The 25,293-nt window shown below is 39.5% G+C and overlaps 2 protein-coding genes across 3 annotated transcripts in view; one reads left to right on the top strand and one right to left on the bottom strand.

Annotated features, from left to right (window-relative positions):
• Nucleotides 1-3,648: 3,648 nt before the first annotated feature.
• Nucleotides 3,649-7,709, bottom strand: LOC112649359 (uncharacterized). The gene is made up of 3 exons (XM_049097341.1): nt 7,698-7,709; nt 6,983-7,498; nt 3,649-5,812 (listed from the first exon to the last, which is right to left on the bottom strand). Exons 1-3 carry the CDS (start codon nt 7,707-7,709, stop codon nt 5,654-5,656), a joined length of 687 nt encoding a protein of 228 aa, XP_048953298.1. The 3' UTR covers nt 3,649-5,653.
• Nucleotides 7,710-8,111: 402 nt separating this feature from the next.
• ACVR2A (activin A receptor type 2A) overlaps nt 8,112-25,293 on the top strand; it is an 84,468-nt gene continuing 67,286 nt past the window's right edge. Inside the window, exon 1 of one of the 2 annotated variants that reach the window (XM_049097288.1) lies at nt 8,112-8,660. In XM_049097288.1, the coding sequence (XP_048953245.1) occupies nt 8,606-8,660 (55 nt within the window). In that variant the 5' untranslated portion in view covers nt 8,112-8,605. The remainder of the gene's footprint in view (nt 8,661-25,293) is intronic. The other variant, XM_025431730.3, reaches the window with a different exon arrangement.

Raw genomic sequence — 25,293 nt, forward strand, 5'->3', positions numbered from 1 at the left:
AGAAAAATGAGTCAGGAAAGCACTTGTTCAAATGTTAAATAAAATGTATACAGTTGCTGTTTTTCTATGGTTAGCCTAAATAACAAAGGGAAAATGGATTCCTGAATTACGTAGATATTAGTCTAATACTGCAAATTCATATTCTGTGTATCCCAGGTCTAATGTCAGTATTGGCCAACAAAATTAAAACACTCTTTTGATTTTGTAAGTATAAAATGTAGTGCCTTTCTACAGTATATATATTTTGTACTACTTTTTTGAACTTCTGACATATATTGTCTCTATACAGAAAGGTTGACGGTTTGGTATGTAAGTTTTTTTTGGTTTCGGCTTTTGGTTTTTTTAAGTGGAAGAAATAGGTCTCCTTACTATGTTGTGTAGGTCTGGATGGGACATGCTCCATTTAGAACTCTGTTTCCTGCTTGGAGGGACAATTAATATGCTTACTACTTGAGAAACAGCATGGCTCATTGGACTAAGCTTTGAGTCAGTAGTTTGGAGTTATAATCCTACTTCTGCTACTGATTCAATTTATGTCCCTGGGCAAACCATTTAACCTTTGCATTTGTTCACCTAAAAAATTGGATAAAATTATCACTTATTTGCAAGAGTAGCTAGTAATAACTGATTTTGAATATAAAGAAATGCATACAATACATTGTGACTAGTTAAAATTACTACAAACATTCCTACAATTCAGTTTCCCCTAAAGCCTCAGTATTGCTTTGATTAAAATTCTTCTGATCTAAGTTAAAATGAAGCACAATAAAGTGCCGTTAAGTGTTTTAATTTGCATGCTTAAACAGATGGGAAAATCCAGTGTAGTTTAGCCAGAGAAAACAAAAATTTTTTGGAAATAAAGAGAAAAATAATTTTTCCATCTCCCCTGTTTTTTTTTAATTATAAAAAGTACTATATGTTATACACAGGTATTATTCTCTATTGCTTAAGTGCAAAAATTCACATTTACACACAACAATAAACTCACATCTACTCTTTTCATTTTCTTTTTTTTCTTTTCATTTTCTTATTTATAATTCTTTAGAAATGGAGTTTTATGTTTTTTTAAATTTTATTTATTTACTCATGAGAGACACACAGAGAGAGGCAGAGACACGGGCAGAGGGAGAAACAGGCTCCATGCAGGGAGCCTGACATGGGACTCAATCCCAGGTCTCCAGGATCATGCCCTGGGCTGAAGGCGGCGCTAAACCGCTGAGCCACCGGGGCTACCCTAGAAATGGAGTTTTAATAATAATTATTGTTACATTTTGTGATAATTTTATCTCAACACAGTTTTTTTCTTTTTTTTAATGCTCTCACCATATAAAAGGGAGCAAATATTCAGATCATTCCTTTGCCTGGTACTTTATCTTACTTTGCATAATATATGCTTCTGAAACAATGTAAAGATTGAATTTTTTTAATATGGAGAAATTTAAAATAACATTGAGGAATGCTGTCATCTAACAGACTCCAAGAAACATCTCTATGTTCTTGAAGTCTCAATGTTTTTACTCCCTTGTCTAGTATTTGTCACCATTTTAGGTAGTTTCAACCTCCTTAGAAATGACCCATTCAGCTCACTGGATGCTTTGGCATCCCATTTTTGGATCTTCTCATTGCCAGTGACCGTATCTTTTTCTTTCACAGCAATGGTAATTCCCTGGCCAGACACAACTTCTCTCTAAAACTTTGCATTCTTATTCTTTGATCCTAGCTCCTAGCCTTCTAGTTGCTTAAATATTGACCAGGAAGCAACAAACTATCTTAACGGTGTTGGCCAGTCTTCTAATCCATGACTCCTATCACTCCTCTACACACAACAGCCTCTTCTAGACTATACTTTCTTCCTACCCAACTCAAACTCCATTATTCGGTGTTTCAATACAATTCCCATACCTTTCTTTCTTTTTCTTTTCCTCAAAATCACTTACTTAACAAACCCAACCATGATAGAACTCAATCAACTGCCTGACAATTCTGTACCTGACACCCCTGTGTGTTTCAGGAAGTAACCAGTAACAGCTTGGACTGACTGCAGTGGTGATAAACATGATCTCCAACTTCCAATAGCTACTCAACCCTGAGAATTCCACTATAAATCTTTGCTCTCCAACCTCAATTAGGAATATTTCACAACTCTTCACTATGCATCTTCCACTTTAAACTGAAAACTTGCTTTATAATTTGTGGAAATTAGAGCTCTCAGCTGGAAATACACCCTCCAGTGACTAGTTCTACAAACTCACCCGCTTCTGCTGGCACTTTTTTCGTCCTGCCTACCTCAATCTGGCTTCTCTCCCCATGATGCAACATACAATAGCTCCTTATTATTTATTTATTTATTTATTTATTTATTTATTATTTATTTTTGCTCTTCAATTTATTGATGTTTCTATAGGACCAATACTGTTCCCATCTCCCTTCTGTAGAACACTCTCATGTATGACATCTTTCTCAATTTTTATCTTCTCTCTCTGGCATTTACTTTGTCATCCCCTTTCCTGCCTCTTATTCCTCCACTTGCTAAATTTCTTCTCTCTGTCCACTCTCTATTTAGATGTTTTCAGTCATTTCCATGGCCCTACATACCATTTACCTGCTGATAATTCTCAAATTTATATCCGCAGCATTGCCTGTTCCTCCGAACATCGGTTACATACAATTGCTTACTTTTACATCTCTGTTTAGACGTCTTGTAGGCATCTGTTATTTAATATTTTCAAAATTGAACTTTTTTCACCATTCATCTCTCTACTTTCTCTATATCTCTCCTTCTAAATCTTTCCCAACTCAACAAATGACACTACCTCTACACATCTGCTTAAGAAAAAAGTAGGAGTCTTCCAATGCATCAGCAAATCCTGTTGATTCTTCTTCCCGAGTATATCTTAGAGTCTGTCCACTTCTTTCCATATTAGTTCATAGTACCATAATCTCTTGCCTGACTTACTGCAACACCTTTCTCCTAGTCTCTCTGCTTTCTTTGGTAATTTCCTACAACCTGTTCTCCATATAAGAACAAGAATAATCTTTAAGGACTTAAGCTAGAAGACATAACTTCCTTACTAAAACACTCCAATGGCCTGATGCTTCACTTTGGAAAAAAATCCAACGACCTTACTTTGCCCTATAAGCTTTTGTGGTCCGGGGCCTGTGTTCCTCTCTCTCCTTATTTATACCACTGTCTTTATAACCACGAGAACCTCCTTTCAGTTTCTGGAACACATCGTAGGCTTTGTACGTACTGTTTCTCCTTATCTAGCTAAATTCATGGCTATCTCCTTTTCATCTTGTGGGTTCGGTTTAAATGTTACCTCCTTAGTAAGTCCTTCCTGAGTTATTCCCTCGCATTAGTGTCCTTTTCCTTTCCAGTTCCATCATTCTTCCTTATCTCAGCACCCCGTCTGCTTTTGTAAATAATCCTTCCCATTTGACAAATATTTTTTTCTGTCTTCCTCATGATACTGTAAGCTCAATGAGGGCAGAGATGATATCCACTTTCTTTATCACTATGCAACCAATACCCAGGACAACCCTGAAGCTAAAGTTAATAGTTACTTGTTGAATAAATGAATAGCACAGGTAATGATAGACCATGTGATAAAAAGGACTGATTCTTATGCAATCTTACATTATAGAAAATTTTAAGAGTATAGCATCAAAGCTTTATTGAAGATTTCAAGCATTTGTCAAAATGGATGGAAAGCATTTTTTTTTTTTTTGAGAGATAATCTTTGGTATATAGTCTATTTTCTCCTCCAGTGCCTCTCAAATTATCTATGGTGAATTCCAAATCTATGAGACTTTTGTAAAATTCAATAAAAATTACTAAAAAACATCATGAAATAAAAACAATAACAAAATATAAACCCAATTGTTTTTATTATTAACTTTAACAGACTTAACATGTTTAAGTTTCTACAAGATTTTTTTTAATATATTTTTTTTTTTCTTTTAGAGAGAGGGAGAGAAGAGGGAGGGACAGGCAGGGAGAGAATCTTAAGTAGGCTCCATGCCCAGCATATAGCCCATGCTGGACTCAATCTCCTGACTCTGAGATCATGACCCTGGGGTCATGACCTGAGCAGAAATTGAGTCAGCCACTTAACAGACTGAACCACCCAGGCGCCCCTCTATGAAACTTTTTAATCAATTGTTGCCAATGTCTATGCTAATCTCATTTAAGATCAGTAACAAGGTTTGGGACCAATGCTGGTTGGAGATCTGTACTTTTGAGTAGTGTTGTTTTACTCCAACTTGGATGAATGACTGAGGTCATTGGGATTGATTTAGGCACTGTATCTCAAAGCTCATCCATCCTGTTATAGGAAGAGGAGTTGAAAGCTACTAGAAATAAAACAAAACAAATAAAAGTCATAAAATTTACAGAACAGTTGTAAAATTTAGAAATGAAATAGAAAACTATTAGAAATTAAATTTCTAAAATGATGGAAGTCAAACAGAAAATGAAGTTTCTGTGGTCATGAATATACATTGGAGGGTGGGAAAACATCTTCCCCAAATACCTTGACTGGATTTTGAAGGAGGTGAGAGTGGGAGAAAATTCAAATATTACCCTTGGGATGTCACATGGTGACCAATTGGTTATTTCTATTCCTACTTGGGTTAGTATAGCCTTTTAATCAAAGTGCTAGACTCATTATTTCTACCACAACTAGTTTCCTCTAATTCTTCTAACTCATCTTCCTGTCTTAAAAAATTCTGCCCTAATGTTTTGTCCCTCATCCATTCCCACATCCCTATTCTTTTATCTGTCTCCGTCCACTCCATCATTGGCATAGTGCAATGCTATTAGTAGACCTACGTAAAAAGGGAAGAATAACAGTAGCAAAAGCTAGGTAGGATACAGGGAACTTAATTCCCAGTTTGAGCATTTAGGGAGGGGGATGTTCATGGAAGATATGTTATTATTTGCCTTTCTTTGACTTACCAAGTTACCAAGATTTTCCCCTTGTGTTATGCCTCACAGCATCGGTGTAGGGGAAATTCATTACTTATGCCACTTCAGGAATGCCCATGTTACTTGAAATTTGAACACGAGTAGACTTCCATAGTACCTTTATAGTATACTTGTACATACTCATACAAATGTATACTTTTGTAGCATACAGAAAGCAGCAGAAATACTCTTAAATCTTTCATCTAAGGGAAATCCAACAGCCTTCATCATCCAAAGGAATGTAGTCATCTTACTGAAGATGAAGGAAGAGAGATTTGGCATCTCTAAGCTTATATGAGGCTGTTGCTATGTCCAAAGGCAGGTGAATATCTTACAGTGAATTTCTTCACAATATATATGGCATACCACCCAATCTCAAAGGCAAGTTCAAATCTTGCCTAATTCAATTCCAGCCCTATTTCAGAGCTGAAGGTTCAAACCTAATGCATATACCTTTTTGAGCCATATGAGTTCCTAGCAAAATAAATCATCCTCTATTTTGAAAGCAGTCTACAATACTTGTTTACCTCTGTCTCCTCATCTAGCCAACACGCCCTAAAACGGTCTCTTAAAATTCTTCCGGCTGGGGAAAGCCTGCAGTTCAATCAAATTTCTTGTCAGAAGCCTGGACCTGAAATTCTAGCATTAGAGAGACTGAGACCAGGTGTCGGGATTGAGTGATGTCAGCTAAAGGTGTTTAACACATAATCGTCTAACGCTTTGTCGGACCAGAGTTCCTTTCGCGTTTCTGCCCCTTTTCTTCTCCTTCTTTCCTTCTCCTTCTTCCTCTTGTATGGCTTGCACTGTTAGGGAGTTGTTGGATTTGTGGATTAAGAAGAAGTGATTCTAGAAATAGGAAAAAGAGGGGCAGTAGGGTTAGCTGCAGCTACCTCTGTCTAGTTTTCAAGCTTTAGAATTCCAGTGGGAGTTAGTCACATACTCTCACGTCTTAAGTTAAATTATTTTTGAATTTTTAAAAATATACAGAAGATGGGGGATTTTAGGAACAAAATAGGTAACTACTGTTACTGGATATTAATAACTTCTGGGGGGGGGCTAAACTCTTTATAAGAATAGTTCAGCGAGGACTCTGACTTGTTGCTCCCCTTTTATGCGACAGAGAAAAAATAATTTCCTTCTTCTCTTAAAATTCTTCTACTGGCAAATTTAGGTGGTAAGATAAGGAATATAATTTTTTTGTGTGTGTGTGTTTTAGTCCTATTACTGGTTATTCCAGTTATTCCACTCTCTGTGGTTTCACAATCTGCGAAATATGGAAGTGATGCAGAGATAAGACAACAGGGAGGCCTGATCCAGGGTATAACCCACAGAAAAATTCCTGAATGCACTAAATACGCTCTTCCATTCCAGAAACATTAGTGGAAACAGTGCAAGTAGAGAATGGAAGAATGTTTATATTTATTCCTCTGAGCAGCTCATAAGGTCCAGAGAATTACATAATATGGGACCATTTAGACACCTTGAAGACCCACTGGGGACTTTTTCTTAACTGTTGCACAACATCAGTCCAATTCTGAGCACCAAAACAAACAAACAAACAAAAAAAAACAAAAACAAAACAAAACCAACAAACAAAACCAAAAAAAATCAACAAAACAAAACACACAAAAAAACCTCACAAAAAAAACAAATAAAAAAAAAAAACAAAAACAAATTCTGAGCACAAACAAACAGAAAACCAAATTCTGAGCACCACGACGTGAGGACTTGGAGATCTTGGAGGGAGTTTAAGAGTCACAGTCATTACTAATGACCCTGACAAGTCGTAGAAATGGGCAGATAATTACAGGATGAGCTTCATAGATAGCGATATTGAGTAATTTAGAGGAAGGGGGAAAAAAAAAAAACCACTGTGTACATACATGGGAGGAGGCTTGGCTTTGTGGGAAAAACGTGGGGATCGGTAAAGCACCAGTGAAACAGAGGAGTTAGCCACACGCAGTACGGTTTATGACTCTTTATCATTAAAAAAATAAAACGGTTTGCGGAGCTCACGCTAGAACGCCGCAGGCAGGGCCGGGCGGCCCCGGGTCGGGTCGGGTCGGTCGGGTCGGGTCCCGGCGTCCGCGGGGCTCGAACCCGCCGCCGCCGCGGGCTCCGCGAGGGGGGACGCTGGTCCTGCGTTCGGAGTCGCGATCCGAGCCCGGCCCCGTGCGAGCGATCCACCTGGCTTAAGGGGCGTGAAAATTTAAGAAAAAAAAAGAAAGAAAGAAAGAACGAAAGAAAGAAAAAGATGCAAGGAAAGAAAGAGGCAGCCGCGACCCCGCCGGGTGCGGAGCGGACCCCGCGCGATCCCGGGCGGCGCTCGGCTGCCCCCCGCCCCGCGTGCACGCCCGGCCCGGTGGCTCGGCCGCGGCACTGAGCGCTCGGGCGCCGGGGGCTGGGGCTGGGGCCGGGCCGCGCCTGCAGCCCGCGCGCACCGGGTCGGCCGGGCGGCTCCGCGGACGCGGCGTCCCCTGGGGCAGCGCGGGGCAGGGCAGGGCAGGGCAGGGCACGGCAGGGGGTCCGCGGCTCCCCGCGCCCCGCGTCCCGCCCGCCCGGGCCCCGCAGCCCCGCAGCCCCGCGGCCCCGCAGCCCCGCAGCCCCGCAGGCCGCGCAGGCCGGACGCACAGGCCTCGCGGGAACGCGCCTCCGTCCGCCCCGCCCCGCCCCCGCCCTCCGGCCCGCCCCGCCCTCGCGCGCGCCCCTCCCCGCGCCCGCCTCGCCTCGCCTCCCCGACCATCTCCTCGCGCTCCCGGCCCGGCACGCGCGCTGCGCCCGCCGCCCCGCCGTCCCCGTCCCCGTCCCCGTCCCCGTCCCCGTCCCCGTCCCGCCGCCGCCGCCGCCGCCGCCGCCGCGGCCGAGCGTTCCTCCGCCGCGCCTGGCTTCCAGCTTCGGGCCGGAACCGGAAGTGTGGGGGGCGGGGCCGGCGGAGGCCAGGGGACCGAAAACGCGGCCGAGCCCGGAGCCCGGAGCCGGAGCCAGAGCCTGGACCAGAACTTGGCCGCCGCTTGCGCCGCCGCCTGCGCCGCCGTCCCCGCCGCCGTCCCCGCCGCCGCCGCGCCGTCCCCGCCGCCCGGGCCGCCACGGCCGCCAGCCCGGCCGCCAGCGGTCCGCGGACTTTGGGTGTCCGGGTTGAAGGTCGGTCCGGACGTCGGACCCGGCTCGGCTCCCGGACTGTCCGGGCGGCTCGGGCTCCCCGCCGCCCCGCCGCCGCCTCGGCGCCTCCGCCTGGCGTTTTGTTCCGAGAGCCCCGACAGGCGAGCGGCGCTGACAGCGATTTTGACAGTGATTTAAACCCGCTTTTGTTGTTGTTGCCTTTTCGTTGTTTGGTTTTGTGTGTCGTGCGTGTGTGTGGCGGTTTTTCTCCCCCCACCCCTTCCCCGTGGTGCATTTTTCCTTTTTTTTTTTTTTTAATATATAGCATTATTGTGCTCTTTTATTTTTTCCTTTTTTTTTTTTTTCTTAACCCCGTGAACCTTTTTCGTTTTTTATTTTTTTTTATTTTTCTTTTTGGTCGGGGGCTTCCGAATATGTTTTATGACGGTTGATTTCACACCAGGAGGTTTGTCTCCGAGGAAGACCAGGGAACGGGCTCTCTAGCGAGAACTTGCTGCGGATCCCCCGGCGCCTCGGAAAATGGGAGCTGCTGCGAAGTTGGCGTTCGCCGTGTTTCTTATCTCCTGCTCTTCAGGTAGGTGCGTGGAGCGAGCGCGGCGGGGCTGCGGCGGCGGCGGCCTGGGGAGCTCCACACACACACACACACACACACACACACGCGCGCACGGACACACGCGCGCACACACGCGCGCACACCCGCCCCCCGGCGCCCTGGGCCGCGACCCCGCGCGACCCCCCACCTCAGCCCCGACCGTGCCCCGGAAATCTCTGTCAGCGTCTCCCGCTCGGAGCCGGGCCGGCGGGCTGAGGAGACGGACGGCTCGGCCGTGCGACTGGGAAAGTCACGCTCCGTGGCCCTCGCCCCGGGTGACAGCGCTGCCTGGGGCGGGGGGGGGGAGGGGGGCGGTTAAGCCACAAGCGGCGCGAGTGACAGCCGGGGCCGCGGGTTCGAGCCCCGAAAGGCGCCCCCCGGAGCGGCGTGTCGCGTGGCCTGCCTCCCCCCCACCCCGGAGCGGCGCGTTTTGTTCTGGGTTTGATTGTCTCGTAACCAGCGCTTCCGCGGTGGCCGTCACGACGGGCGTCCAGCCGGCCGTCGCCCGCCCGCCCGTTCGCCCGTTCGCCCGCCCGTTCGCCCGTTCGCCCGCTCGCTCCGGACGGCGAGAAACAATGCGGCGCGGCGGCGGTGTCATCGGGGTCCCCCCCACCCCCCTCGCCCGCCCGCCCGCCCGCCTCACGGTCTCCTCAACTTCGGCGTCCAGCCGCGTTAAAAATAGTTGTAGCTGCTGTGGCCCGGGTGTTCACAATACCGCGGCGCGGAGCGGAGCGCGGCCGGGCGCTGGCGGAGCGCTGGCCCTCACCACCATGTCTGCGTGCTCTCGGCTGGCACAGATTCCGCTCACCTACGGGGGACTTCTCTTAACGCGCGGTGTATCGAGGCATTGTTTTCGGTCTATAGAGCAGCCATTCGAGATGGTTCGCGCTCGTCAGAGACGTTGCGGTCCTGGCGTGGGTTGTGGCCCGAGGTTTGGAGGGGGCGACCTGGTCCCTCCTGCATCCGACGTTGTGATTTTTGCTTGGACGTTGTACGCCTTTGCAACCAGTGGTTGGGAAACTAGTCTTTTGTGTTTGGGGTTCGGTAAACGAACGCAGCCCAGCTCCAAGGTGTGCACACGTACGTCGCAGGAGAGTTTAGTTTGATGGATGGAACACTTTTGAAGTCGCAGTGGATCTGGTGATCATAAAATTCAATATTCGGTTACCAGGTTGTGGGAGAGAATTATTGGAGGCGGGGGGGAGGGGGGGACGAATTGACAGGTTTCACGGCCACGTCTTTATCTCGTTTGCTGCAGGGAAATTAGAGGGTGTTAGTCTTTTCTTTGTGTACCTCTGTGCTGTGTGTGTGTGTGTGTGTGTGTGTCCGTCCGTCCTCCCAGCCCCCTCTTCTAATAGAATCCTTTGTAACGTATAGAATTTTGCTGAATGGTACATTTCCTTGTGGTTAATAAATGGATAAAGTCTAGTCTTATGTCTGTAGTGGTATTGATCAGTTCCGGGTGGGCTAAATGTGTTGTGAAATGGCGATCATTGCCAGAGATTAACCAAAGAATCATGTCTGTTTAAATGGAAGAAGGAACATGCTTAAGGCAGGCTGACAGTTCTTTTTGTGCAGGGCTTGGGGAGGAAGATAAACAATGGTGTCTCCGAAATGAATGAATACCTTGATAACATTAAACCTCTCGCTTTTGTGACATGACTTAACTATGCAGTTTTTATTTTCCCCGTAGTACTCTCTCTCTCTCCTGGTTCCTGTATGTTCTGGTTGGTGAACTCCTCATGTTCAAATCCCTTTCTCTGATCTCCTGCCCTTGAGGAGGAGGGGCATCATGGCCACTGACCAAGGAATTGTGGACATTATTCCCTCCCAAACCCACCTGAGTCACAATAATTGGTGAAGGGGGTTATTCTTAAGCAGTCTCAAGGTATTACTTCTGGAAAAGCAGGCTGTCGCTTACAGATCTTACAGCCTCCTCTGCTTGGTTTAGAAGCAAAAAGAATTGAGCGTTAGTTTCTTGTAGGATTATTTTCAGTGGGCCAGGAGGTTAATAGCTAAAATTCTGAAATACAGTAATTTTCTTGCTTACAGAGCATATAGATATGTATAGCACATAGAATTACATAAAACTGGTGCTGAATATTGTTGCATAGTTTTTTTTCCCAAATAATTCCTAGTTGAACTAAAATATAATTCTGTTGAAGATAATTGAAATCATCTTAAAGACTTTAATCCATATTTATGTATAAAGATATTTAGTACTTAAAATATCTGATTTTTTAAAAGGCTTTTGTTATGAATCAAATGCACTCTAAAAGATTATTGTGTTTCCTTTCCTAATTGATTTTCCTAGGTAATATGTAATCTGGCATGCTGGAAGCATGAGGATGGCTATTTTTATGAGAATTAAAAAATTTCTCAAGTTGTCATTTTTTTTTTGTTTCTGGATATTTAATTTTTTTAAGCAAATGAAAAATAGTAATAAAGAGCTGTTTATCAGATTTTTAGGGTGGATGCTTCTTTCTTTTTTTTTTTTTTTTTTTTTTAGTATTTTGCAGACTTTGATTTTTCAGTTTCCATCCCATGGCATAGTATATAGGAGACTGATTTTGCAGACTATTCCTGTAGGATATGGCCAAGTATGTAATTTCTTAATGTAATTCCAGGGGAAACATTTTTGAGTTTTGTTCTATTCCTCAGATGCCTTCAGATTCCTTTTGTATTTGCATTTTTTCCATTCTTTTTATCCTTCCTCAGATTCTGTTTGAAAACACAAATCGATTTATTGGATTTGTTTGTTTGTTTTTAAAGCAGTGTGGCTAATTTGTGTCTTTCTTCACCATTTGTTAAACTATGAGTTTAATACTTGCTCTAGCACTTAGGTCTCTCCTACCTAGAATGATGCAGCTATTGTGGTGTTTGAGTTGCACTGACTAAGTTGAGGAATTTGGGTTTCTGTGGGAACTGGAGCAGCCTGGTCCATATATTTGATGAAATAAGAAATGGAAATAAAGTAATTATGTGCATTTCTTTGACCTCAGATAGGTAGGCAGTGCCGGGTGTGTGCACGCCCGTGCCCGTGTGTGTTTCTGTGAGTGAGTCTATGTGCCTTTGGAGGGGGAATTGGCAGCACTGTGGATCTTCTGGGACTCAGCTGAACTTTGGCTAACAAGTGATGGATGTGACACGCTTTGTTTCCTACAGTCAGAATCTCTTAAGTGTAGTCTGTGATCAGATTCAGATACCATCTACTGGAACATCAAAACCAGAAGAGGAACAAGACAGACTCCCTCCTCCACCAATTCACTTTGAATTTTTTTGTATTTATAAGCCAGTAGTTCTCAGGTTGGGTGTCTTTTGCTACCTACCCCTGCACTTCTCCTCCAGGGGACGTTTGAAGACATTTTTGGTTATCACAACTATGGGGGAGGGTGTGCTACTAGCATCTAGCGGGGAAAGGGCAGGGATGCTGCTCATCATCCCACGGTGCACAGGACAGCCTTGCACAGTGAAGAGTTACCTGGCTCAAAGTGTCAGTAGTGTTGAGGTTGAGAAGCTCTGTTTTCAAAAGTATTAGTATATTAGCAAAAGGGTCTAGCTTCCTACTCCCACAGTCAGTCATCCAAATTTTGCAGGTACATGCATATTGATCTTTAGGTGACTTTTTGTTGAGAGCTTTCATCTTTTCGTTATCTTTTAAAACTAGAATGATTATATTAGACAGACTATAGCTATATGCATTATTTCATCTTATTATACTTTAATAAAATGTTTTGCTGATTTATGAATAAACTCTCCAAAACCATTGCTTTGCTATGATGGAGAGCCCATGAAGACTGGTATGTTCATGAATAGGATGAATGATTGGTCAAGGTATCAAGTTTAATTATATTTGCATCTGATCCAGTAGACTCCTTGCTGTGATAATTACCTTTAAGGATATTTCCTTTTATCCTTACTGAAATTTTACTGTATGGACTGTGTGGTGGCAGCGGATTGTGTGTTAGAGAAAGAGAAAGAAAGAGAGAAAGAGAGAGTGAGATCAACAGTGAGGGTGCCAGAAAGTTTTATAAGTTTCCGATGGAAGAACTATGTACGTTATATGTCCCTGAAAGGTTTCAAAGTATAAATTCAGGTTTTTTTTTTTTTTTTTTTTTTAAGGATACTTCTTCTCCTTCTTCTTCTTCTTTCGTTTAGCTGCCTTTAATTTGAAGCAACTTTTAAAGTGGTTTCTTAATTCCATAATTTTCTGGAGAATCATTGGCTGGGTTTTGATTATTAGACTCATTTTGGCTATGCTAATTAATATTCTATGATCTATCACAGACCCTTGTCCTTTTTAAGGTTAAAATTTGACCATAACTAATAAGTGCTTACTTGTTTTGAACTCTGGTTTTAAGGAAGTGAACCCAGCCAGGATAAGAATTAAAGTGAAAAGGTGTAAGTAGCACTACAGCATTGAAAGGAAAACTTCTGAAATCACTCCCACAAGAAGTATGCAAATAAGCCTCATACTATCTTTGTAACACACCTCCCCATACATGCGTATCTCTGGTACTACTGACATTTTCACCTTTTGGATTCACCGTTTTGTGTGAAGTAAAGCACAACTAAATCAAACGAGATTTTAATAATCTCTAAACATTCCTTTAGATTCTAAAACTATTTTGTTGCTTTTTTACTTTTGTGGGTAGTGTACTCTTATTTCGCATCTTTGGGGTCTCAAAAAATCTGTGATTTAAATTTCCTCTTTTCATGCTCTCTTATGTTGCTACTGGTCTTAGATAGCAGTGTTTGAGATTAGGGTCACTAGTACTCTTTCACTTTTTTGTCCATATTGTATAACTCATAATTTCTTCCATTCCCTTTCATTATGCTTCCCTTTCCACTGTAGGCCTTTTTTGTTTATTCTCTTTAACCCCTTCTGTTCCTTCTGTACTTCCTTATACTGTAGGCAGCTTGTTTGTGGAACCCACTTGTTGCTTAGCATCAGGGTGGCTCAAGGGGCTTACACATGGTTTAAATGAAAACAGATTCAGTTTAGAATGTTTGAGAATTGACCAGATAGTTTTTTTTTACTGTTCTTTCATTTGTTGGCTTCTGGAATACCACAAACACACACACACACACACACACACACACACACACACACTCTTTTGGAATCAAATAGCTTCAACTGTAGATTGCTCTTACTCCTCCCTCCCCCGTAACCTTTTTTTGAGGAGGGGGCAGAGAGAGGGGAGAGAATCTTATGTGGGACCTGATGCAGGGCTCAAGCTCATGACCCTAGGTCATGACCTGAGCTGAAATCAAGAATCTGACACTTAGCTGACTGAACCACCCAGGTGCCCCACTCTTACTCCCCCTTAAATGTTCTGGTTTTAACTCTTCTCTGCTTTCAAAAAGTCTGTCTTTTGTTATTATTCATTCATCACCTTTGTTTAAGCCACAGTTTGACCAGACCAGAGAATATATTTATTGCTGGGACCACATCAGACTTCCTCGGTGGTAGATTTAATTTTGTTAGGTTATAATAGTCATGTCTAGACAGAACATTGATTTCAAATTGACTATTGAACATGAAAGTTCCAGGAATAGTATATAGAGGAAGGAGAAGGAAAAAGTCAAGAAGGTAAGAAAACTGCTGTAGATAGCAATTGACTTTCTGTCATTCTCCACTGGGTTTCTGTTAGTCACTTTCTTTCCTATATCCAAATGCATCTAGTAGTCACATTTGGTTTAATGAAGGGTCTAAAGAAAATGTGTATTTCCCCGAGTTTTGAATTTTTTTTTAAACTGTTAGAATGGTGGGTTTAAAGGAAGAAGTTTGGGGGTTCTTATGGATACTGGACAAGAATGTGGTCACAGTGGTCAGTAGACTTTGGTTCCGGTGTCAGCACTGCCACTGTGTAGCACATCTATCATTTTTCTTGCCTGAATTATGGTAATACTTTTCTAGCCAAGACTAGGTCCCTGTAACTACTTCCTCTTCCAGTCTGTCCACATATAACTTCCAGATTGACTTCATTAAAAAATAAATCTAAATATGTCACTCCTGCTTAAAACATTTCACTGTGAGTCACCTTTAGCATAAAATCTAAAGTCTTAGAATGGTATGTACTTAGAATGGTGTTTTATCATTTGATTCCTGCTTGTGTTCTCTAACCTCTTGGTAGAGTGACTAAGAGGATAGGCTCTGGAGTTAGGCTTCCCTGGTTTACATCCTGGCTTCACAATTTAACTTTGGGCACATCACTTCATCTTTTGTACTTCAGTTTTATCATCTACAAAATGGGGATATTAATAGTGACCACCTCAGAGAGTGATTTGAAGGTTAAATATCACATAAATAGGGCAGCCCCTTGGGATCCCTGGGTGGCTCAGCAGTTTGGCGCTTGCCTTCGGCCCAGGGCATGATCCTGGAGACCCCGGATCGAGTCCCGCGTTGGGCTCCCTGCATGGAGCCTGCTTCTCCCTCTGCCTGTGTCTCTGCCTCTCTCTCTCTCTCTCTCTCTCTCTCTCTGAGAGAGTAAATGAGTAAATAAATAAAATCTTAAAAAAAAAATCACAAATACTTGGTATTCTGCTTTGGCTCCTCCTTATATTCCAGCTATACAACTTGGCTTACAGTTTTTTGAATGTGTCATCCTTTATTGTGTATCAGTACAGTACCTTTGTATATTTTATTTCTTCTCCTTTACCTGGCCAGCTCTTTGTTTTTAAGACTGAGTAGTATCACTTGTTTAGAAACAATTTTTCTGCCACCCAACCCAGATTGAGTTAGTTGCTGTTTTTCTAAATGACCTTGATTCCACTAATTACTGCAAATGTTTATTTACCTTTATACATGTTAGACTGTGAGCTCTTTGGAGACATCTTCTCTATATGCAGATTCAATCCTAGAACCTGGCACATAATGGGTTCAGAGGAAATGTTCAGTGAATGAATGAAGTGAAATTTTTTCATTTCTGGGCCTGGGTTTTTCTTTTATATGTATTAAAGCAATAAAGTTGGATTAGATTATTTCTGAATGTTTTTCCTTCTCTAAAAGCTTTATGATTCTATAATCTTAAGGTTAGAGTTTAATAGTGACATTTTATTAAGAAAAAATGATTTTGCTGGCTGTTTTTTGGGTATCCTTAAATTCTCTTCATTTTTTAAAAATGCTTTTTCTGATCCTTAGACTAATAAATCTTTTAATATAATTTGAATCGTGCAGATTTAGAAGGCATTTTAGAGACCTTTAAGTTCTGTAGCTTTCAGCTCTTTTGACCATAGCCCACAGTAAGAGATAGACATTACATCATTACTCAGTTTCCATATACATAAATATGTATATATGTCAGGAATAGAAGTTTTGTGAACTCTGTGTGTAAGACTTTTATTTATTTTTATATTCTGTTCACTAAAATATTTTTTATTGTGATCCATTAATTAATTCAGTGATGAACTTATGGGTTCTCAACTCCTAAGAAATAGCGACTCAGTTCAACAATCCCTTATTCTCTCTACTCAGTACTCTGAGAAGGAAGCTGCAGTGTAAACATGTGGAATGAAAAATACGTATACTGAAAAATGTGCTCATTATTTAACTGACAGTAGAGAATGAGTACTTAGGTATAGAATATAACGAAAAGTGGTCCCATGAGAGAGCATGGCCCTGACTGAGCTCTTTTCTCTTTTGGATTCACTGGCTAAATTAGGTGTATACAAAAGTGCTAAAACAGAATTAGATTGTAATTTTGAAGGGTTCATATATACATTTTTTTTTTTAAATTTAGGAAAGGCTTTCTGGAGGACATAGATCCTAGTAATAGGGAAAAAAATGTCTTGGAAGGTGTTTGAGAGGGATGTTCATCTTAATATGAAGGAAAAGGCACAAAATAGGATCAGGAACACAGAGGGCATTTACCAGTAAACTTGACCATGGATGGAAGGCAAATTGAGATGAGGGAATTTTGGCTAAATCTGAGGAGATTTATGTGATGAGAGGATGTTTATAATTTCTTGAAAAAGTAAAATAACCTCATTTAAGGGGGTTAAATCAGAGCAACAGTAATTGAAACTAAGAGAGATAGGAGTGTATGATATAGCTCTTGATGGATGTCCCAAATATATATATGTGGAATATAGGATAGAGCAATTTGAAGATTAAAGTAGGATGCTGGTGCTACTAACTAAATTGGTAAAGAAATAACAAACCAGAAGAAAATAGGAAGCATTTTCATAACTAAAGAAATTCTACAGATATGGATTTAGATAATAAGCATGAGTGAAAATACCGACATGATTTGGAAAAATAAGAGTACATAGAAAATATGAGCACATGTAATATTCTTTTATGGGGGTAGAGATACCACACAATGGATATGTCTTTATTGTGAAGTTAAAGAATTCTAAGCACTTACGGCTTGGTATGTTGTTTGTGTTTAATAGATTATAGTAATTGCAGTTATTGCTCATACTGGCCATCCAGATTATATTCTTTGAGATCTACATAAGGCATTTTCCTCATAGTAAATTATACTCTTGCATAGAAGTAGATTTAGAAACTTTTTTGACTTGGTGTATGTTATTCATGCCTGAATCCTAAACTTTTTTAATACCATTCTTTTGGACTAGATACAAGCACTTTTTTCTTTGGTTGACTATTTTCTTAATAGCTATAGTCACATTGGGAATCATTGTATTCTCTAATTTGCTGAAGAAAATAAATGTAAAGCGATAATTATTAGAAGTTCCCACTAGGGAGTGGTTGCTTTTTAAAAGCTTTGAAAAATGAACCATCTTTACATATTGTAATAAAAGTAAGCCTATCCATATATAAAACTTTGAGAGAGGAGTTTTCCTACTTATGATTACTAACTTTACAATATATATTTAATAGAAATGAAACCTTTATTGGAAAAAATCTGTTAGTCTTCATATCCTTATGATTATACATGATCTTCACATTTTTATGATTATAGATGATAAATCAAGCTACTTCCAAAGCATTATTTTAGGAGGAGGGGGCATGGGTAAATTATGATATCTTGGCAAGTTTCTAAAACTCTTAGATTAATTTTTTTAAATTTGTAAACCAAGATGTATATAATGAAGTAATAGGCCATATAACACAGTCGCACAGTAGATACCACACACACATATTAGTTTGTAACCTATCTTTAAGTCTTATTATTTTAAGAATGTAGTGTGTAAAACATTTAAAAATATAGATTCAGTTCTTGGAAGGTATTTTAAAATTTTCTAGTAAAGTACTTATGAGTTAATATAAAATAATATTCTGACTAAATGATTTAGCCAAAGAAAATATCAATAGAGTGCCAAAAAGGAGCCAAGAAATATTTAGAACATTCAGATAAGTTTTTTTTTTTTTTTTTTTTACAAAGTATTCTTCAAGATCTCATTGTTGTAGCATACATTGAAAGGAAACATTTGAATAAATTTTCATTTCTATTTATTGGAATTTAAGATATACTTATAATTTTACTTAAAACTTAAGTGCTGCAAGATTTTTCATATAAAAGTAAAGTCTTGAAAGATTCTCAAGCCTGTTTTGGGGGGACAGCTACAAGCTTTGAAAACAATCAAGTTTTGAGATCAGTGTTTTGGATATGATATAATAATATCTTGGACTAAAACTTGAATTTCATTCAGATTCTTACTTTGCTTACTCTTCTTGACCTTAGCCATCACTAAGAACTCATTTTACTCATCTTTAAATTAAAAAGGGTAAAATAACTATTTTTTTATTAACAAATGTTGAATTGCATTGCTAAACACTGCAATGTGCTTGGGATGCAGCAGTGAAGAAGACAGATATGATTATGTGCTTATGGAGCTTACAGTCTTAAAGTAGCCAAGTGAATAAAATAATTACAGATCATCATATGAGTTCTGACAGAAGCAAACAGGGTACTCACAGGATAGCTATTCACTTCACATCACGTACCACAAATCTCCAGTTATTTAGTTTATCTACCCATTTATTATCTACACTTTCCACTACTGGAGTGTAAGCTCTAAGAGGGGTGTGTCACCTTTGTCATGATACACTCAGGGGTTAGCACAGTGTCTGGCAAAGGAGAAGCTCAGTAAATGTTTGCCTGCCTGAAGAAGTGAGTGCAGGCTTGGCACTGGAGAGATAGACAGGGACCAGACCATGTAGGGGCTTTGATCTAATGTGGGAAGGAGTTAGAATAAAATCCAAAGGGTAGTGGTAAAGCAAAGAGTTTTAAGGAGGAGCTAGATCTGGGTTATGTGGTGATATCACTTGGGCAGCTCCCTGGACAATAAATTAGAGGAATCTAAGAGTGAAGAGGTGAGAGTAGGAGGCTGTTCCCATCAACCTGAACTAGAGAGACTCTCCCAAGACCCCTTCTAGCTTTGAACATTCTCCATACTCTAAAGCTTGCCTGCAATTAACTAGTCTTCCTCTCAGATTTTCTTAGTCACCCCATTTTTTCCTACCTATTATTTCTTTAAAGAAAAATGGATAGGCTTATTGTGCACCTGAAAACTTTGAATACAACATCTCAAAAAAAAAAAACCCAAAATCTAAAAAGAGAGATAATAAAATGTAGATTGGAGTTTATTGAATTTTTGTGGCAATTTCCTATATTTAGATTTTGTGCATTTGCTAATTTATATTCTTGTTTACTAAGCAGTCCTATTTCCCAGTGAAACTTTGACTTTACTCCTTTTCATATGTCTATTTTTTCACAAGATCATCTCTTTATTGTTTTAAACATGTAATATACTGTATTGTTGGTATGGTTGAAGATTCACAAGTAGAAAAAGCATATATTGTGTCTTAATTCTTAGGAATTTGATATCTTTACAGGTTATCAAGGTCTTAAAGGCTGAAAGGATAAATAGTTAATACTATGGGTTCTTATTTTTACTCAGGGCTATGGCCTCTAACTCTAAGTAGTCAGCTTGAATATTTTTATCTGTGAAAGATTTCAAGCCTTTACTGTTGGTAGGAGGGGGAGGTGGTGCTTGGCACAGGGAAATCAACTCTATATTGGCAGAAGTTCAGCATCATCATCTCTGACTAGGAAAAACTATATTATTACACAGAGAGAAAACCAGAAGAGACGTTAAACTTTACTGAATTTAAAAATGTAATGGTGGCTGCCTCTTTTCATTTGGTTTCTCTCATTATGGAAACAGGTAAAGCTAACTTAAGCCACCTATTGTAAAGAAGTGTAGTTTCACCCTGAAAATCCATTTTATTTGTTATTACCTAAAATAAAGTAGCTCTAGAAGTATAACTGGTTTGCTAGGTTTTGTCTTAATTGGTACTGGAGTTTCATACTGCATTACTTGTGAATAGAATTTGCTAATTGTTTTTATTTAAGCTTAGACTTCAAATTACTTGTGCAAGTACATTTTAAAATGATATGGGGGAGAAATGAAAAGTCTAAGTTAAAAGAGAATGATAAGTAATGAATAAGGGCAGTTATGAGAGATTAGCTTATACAGATGGGCAGGGTAATAGTAAGGCAGTTTGATTAGTAGGCATTCAGAGGTAGGGAAAAAAAAGAAAACCTTATTTTGTGACTGGGAAAATGATTACATAGCTACTGATCATCCTTTTATTTTGTGTAAATGTTACATGACATGTCTTACCAACTGACCTTTTTTTGTTCTCTTCCATAGACATACATAAACCTGGTTTTGGTGTTGAATTAGGAAATTCATTGCTAATTGTTTGTTAAAATGTAAATAGAGATTGCCTATTCACCAAGAGAACTAGAAATAATAGAAATGATTAAATTAGGAGGCTTTAACTGCTGAGATGGCCAAACAGAATGTCAGGTACTGTTTTTTTCTAGTAACTACCTCTATCAGAATGATTTTTATGAGATACAAGTCTACTCAAGCTGATCCTCACTTTAGAAAGATGGAGTAAAATTAAAAGATCAGGGTCAGAGAAGAGGAATGTTGGTTATACTTTTTAAATTTTTGAATCAGTAGAAGAGTGGTTTTGATCTTTTATCCACAGATCTTATCTTTCACTATTGTAGCTGGAAAATAATAGCCCTACACCAAGAGTTGTAATTCCTATTTAGCAACATATATTTAGCAACGTATATTTAGCAGCTTTGATTAAACAGTATTTTTAAATTAATATCTGATCTTGTTTCTGTGATAGGGAAAGATATCAGCTCACTAAGCCAGGGAGTAGAAAAAAAATCATAAGAGCCTAGTCTGTTACAGATTGTAGAATTTTCTACCATTGGAACCTGTTGTAGACTAGTAAGGTCTAGTTAATAGAAATAAAAGCTAATCTTACTGGTACAAATGTAGCTGTTGGTTAGAAAGAATGATTTTCTCAAAAACAAATGAATAGCAGTAGGAAGGTTCTTCATCTCAAATTCAGTGAAAGTAATTAATTATGCAGTTCTTGGAGTGGTTTAGTAGAAAGAACAGACATTCTGTAGGGAGAAAACTTGGGTGTTGGGGCTTTTTTTTTTTTTTTTTTAAACCGTGGTGTGATATACCATTTGAACTTGGGAAAATTCTGTAACCTTAATTTCTTCATCTGTAAAATGGAGTTTATAATACCTACCTCACAGAAGTACAGTGAGGATCAGAGGCTGCATACATAAACTCAAGCACACTTACATATACACTTGCAACTTTTTAAACTTTGAAATATTATTTCAGATATTTATATTAATGCAATGATTTTTTTTGAGAACATTAGAATGCTAGGTTCAAGTGAACTGTAATAGTTCTAATTTAGACTTAGTGATTTTTCATCAGTAGATATTTATCTTTACAGTGTGAGTAAAGGAGTTAAACTGAATATACAGTAAAATATTAGAGGAATGTCTAGTTTTTATAGTGACCTTAAACGCATTGCTTGATATGGTCATCTCCAGTCTCCTCTTTTGCCATATTGGCTCTCTGATGGTTCTTACAACAAACCAAATGCTCTTTATTCTACTGAGCTTTTGCTTTCACTTGCCTTCCATGAATTCTTGGGAGGGGAGAGCCATATCGGACTTATTCATTGTAGTTTCCCCAGCGTCTGACACATAAAAGGTGTTTAACCAGTATTTGTGAATGTAGGTTGAAAGCTTTCAAATACTAAAGAGTTCACAAAGTTTTTTTTTTTGTAAAGGGCTAGATAGTAAATATTTTAGGCAGTCTTTTTTGCAACTATCAGCTTTGCCAGTTTGTTATTTTTTCTTTTTTTTCCCAGCTTTGCCAGTTTTAACACAAAATCATTTGTGTTAAATCACAATGAATCAATGAATCAGTGTGACTGTGTTCTAATAAAACTTTATTTATAGATACTGAAATTTGAATTTCGTGTAATTTTCATGTGTCATAAAATATTCTTTTGAATTTTTTTCAGCCATTTAAAAACATACAAGCTATTCCAGCCCCTAACATAGAACATGGTATAAATAGCACCCCTCCCTCCAAGAAGTATTTTGTGTTTTAAAAACTTTTTTTGGAACCTAGAAAGAATTTTCTTATAGGATCATTGTTCTATAAGTTGGGTAAGTCCCCAGACTAATCTACAAGCCTTTTTTTTTTTTTTTTTTTTTTACCTCCAGTGTTCTTTATTTTGGAGCATTCCTCCAGTACAGCTTTGCCCCCCAGCAATAACACCATCTCTGAGAGAGAATGGATATGGTATTCTTTCTTGGACCAGAAGAAAGACATATTCTCAACACCTATCAAAATTTCCTTCTTCTGGGATCCCTCTTTTTCTGTCTGCTGGGCTTTGGATCCTGGGAAATATCTGGATCCTTGGGGCTCCAGTAGGGTGATAGGGTGACAGGACTAAAAAGAGAGTTATGTGATTAGGGAGGGAGGGCATGGAGGTAAACAGGTTGTAGGGGTGCAGAGAAAAGAAAGAAAATAGAAGAGTGATTGTAGTATTTTGTGAAGTTCAGGTATGTGTGTGATTTTATGTATATATGTGTGGATCACAATGAAAAATGTAGGTCTTACAGTGGTTTGTGGTCAGAAAGTTTGAAAACCTGTACTTTAAGGGCTTGAGATACTGATCCTGACATCTTTTTTCCCCCCTCTTATTATATATAAGACCCAAATGAAAAAATCGGAAGGAAGTCTTTATTGCTTGCTACAGTGTTTTGGGTACCAAGTTACTTTATGAGGTAGTTATCCGTTTTATAGATAAAAAGACAGGGTCTTAAACTAATAAGCTTCACCAGTGAGATTCATATGAACATTTGCCTTATTTTAGAATATGCACTTCTTTGTTATAACACGTTTTTACTGGAGGGAAAGAAGCTGTGTATGACTTCTATTGTGTTTCAGAGTACAAAAAAACATTTTATTTTTTAAAAGATTTTATTTATTTATTCACGAGAGACACAGAGAGGTGGAGATACAGCCAGGGGAAAAGCCGGCTACGTGTAGGGAGCCCGATGTGGGACTCAATTCCAGGACCCAGGGTCACGCCCTGAGCTGAAGGCAGATGCACAACCACTGAGCCACCCTGGTGTCCCACAAAAAAAAAAAAAAAAAAAAAAAAAACGTTTTAATTGGTGGCAACTCATCAAATTTCTTGAGACAAGGCACCGGCTTAAGTATTAGGACAGTGCTACTGGAAGAAAATGATTAGGAACTATGTGAAGAATGACATGATGTGTAAGAAAGGAAGAGGCTCTGTCATTTTGCCTTTATTTTTTCTTCTTCCCTGTCTGTACAGCGAGCCTTGCTCCTTCATACCTCACCACCAGTGTGGGCTCTTAACTCATACCAGAAACAACAAGGGCTTGAGGATGAAGTTTAGTGAGGAAGAGTAATATAATCTTGTCTTTAGTTGAAAGGAGAACAAGGAGGGAAACCCAAGTAGCAGGGCCACCTGGCCACCTGAATGGGTTGGCTATTCCCAGGTGGCGATTTATAAGTGGGTATAGGTAAAACAAGGACTGCTGTTAATCATGTTACCGACAGAAGTCTTGGCATTGGAGACTAGTAGCTTTGATATGCTAATTGAAAATAGTTCTTTTCTAGTTATTAAGGAGAATCTTCTCTTAAGCAATACTGAGTCCAGATTTAGTTACCCATTTTAAGTACTTAAAAATTATATTAAGTGTCTAAGACATCTCTGTTTCTCTTATATATTTTGTTAGCAAGTATGGTGCAAACTAATTTATGCTAATTCTGATCTCTAACTTGATTTGGAATTGTCTTGGGAGGAAAAAGATTGATAGGAAGGCTATTGTTCTTAACTAGAAAAGTAATGAAACCATAGCAGATAGAGAGATATACCTGGTTAATTGAATGGAAAGATGACAAACCCTTATAAAGTATGTTAATTTTTCTCAGGCTGAGTTGGGAGTCTTGGTTTTACAATGGGAATTACTAATTTATTTATTATAAATAAATTAGTAATAAATAAAATATTATTTTATTTATTTCAACTGGTAATATCTGAAGACTCGGACTTAATATTTTTAGCCCTCTTGGTTACCCCTATGCTACTGCTTACCATATTCTGTATTAGAATTCCTTGTAATATGTCCATCTCTATTGGCTGACCTTGAGTTCTTTTAGATTCTTTCAGTGTAGTTCCTAGTGTTCAAGAGCACTGGAGCCAGAGCACCTGGTTTTGTATCTTGGCTCCATTATTTTCTGGCTCTCTGATCAAGTTGTTTTTCTCATCTGGAAAAGGGAGATAATATAAAGTATAGACGAATTAATATATATAAAGCGCTTTAAATGATAACTGGCATGTAGTAAGTGTTCTAAATAACTCAGAGACATTAGTTGAAAGATAAGACTGGAAGAAAATATTTGCAATATTTGATAATATCTGATGGGGGACTATTGTCCAAAATAAACAACTCTTAGAACTCATAAGAAAAAAAAAAACAGATTTAAAAATGGACCAAAAAATTAAAAAAAAAAAAAATGGACCAAAGACCTTAAGAGACACCTCACCAAAGAAGATAAACAGATGGTAAAGAAGCTATGAAGTGGTGACCTTACATCATAAGTCATCAGGCAAATACAGATTAAAATGAGACAATACTGTACACCTATTAGGACAAAATCTGGAACACTGACACCAGCAAATGCTGGGAAGGATGTAGAGCAATATGAACTCATATAATTGGGAGTGCAAAAATGGCACAGCTACTTTGGAAAGATAATTTGGTGGTTTCTAACATACTCTTACCTTAGGATTCGCAGTCACGGCACTTGATATTTACCCAAAGGAATTGAAAACTTAAGTCCAAACAAAAACTTATACACGAATGTTTACAGCTTTGTTTCTAAGTGCCAACATTTGGAAGAACCAAGATGTCCTTTAGTAGGTGAATGTATACATAAACTGTGGTACATCTAAACAATGGAATATTATTCACTAAAAAGAAATGAGCCATCAAGTCATGAAAAGAAGAAAAAAGAAGCTTAAATGCATGCTACTAAGTGAAAGAGGCCAACTGAAAAATTCTTAAGAAAAAATCACTGTCAGGGGTGGAAAGGATAAATAGGCAAAGCACAGAGGATTTTTGGGGTGGTGAAAATACCCTGTATGATAGTCTAATGATGGATATGTGTCATTATACATTTGTCCTAACCCATAGAATATGCAACACCAAGAGTGAACCCTAAGATAAATGAGGGGCTTTGGGTGATTCTGATGTGT

This window comes from Canis lupus, chromosome 19 (genome assembly GCF_003254725.2).
Source record: "Canis lupus dingo isolate Sandy chromosome 19, ASM325472v2, whole genome shotgun sequence".
Taxonomy (NCBI): Eukaryota; Metazoa; Chordata; class Mammalia; order Carnivora; family Canidae; genus Canis; species Canis lupus.

What these genes read in the sequence shown, in the direction of transcription:
- LOC112649359 (XM_049097341.1), bottom strand. An exon ending in CCTGCCTGCGGCGTTCTAGC is followed by an intron (nt 5,813 to 6,982) that starts GTGAGCTCCGCA and finishes TCCTATTTCTAG; the next exon opens with AATCACTTCTTCTTAATCCA.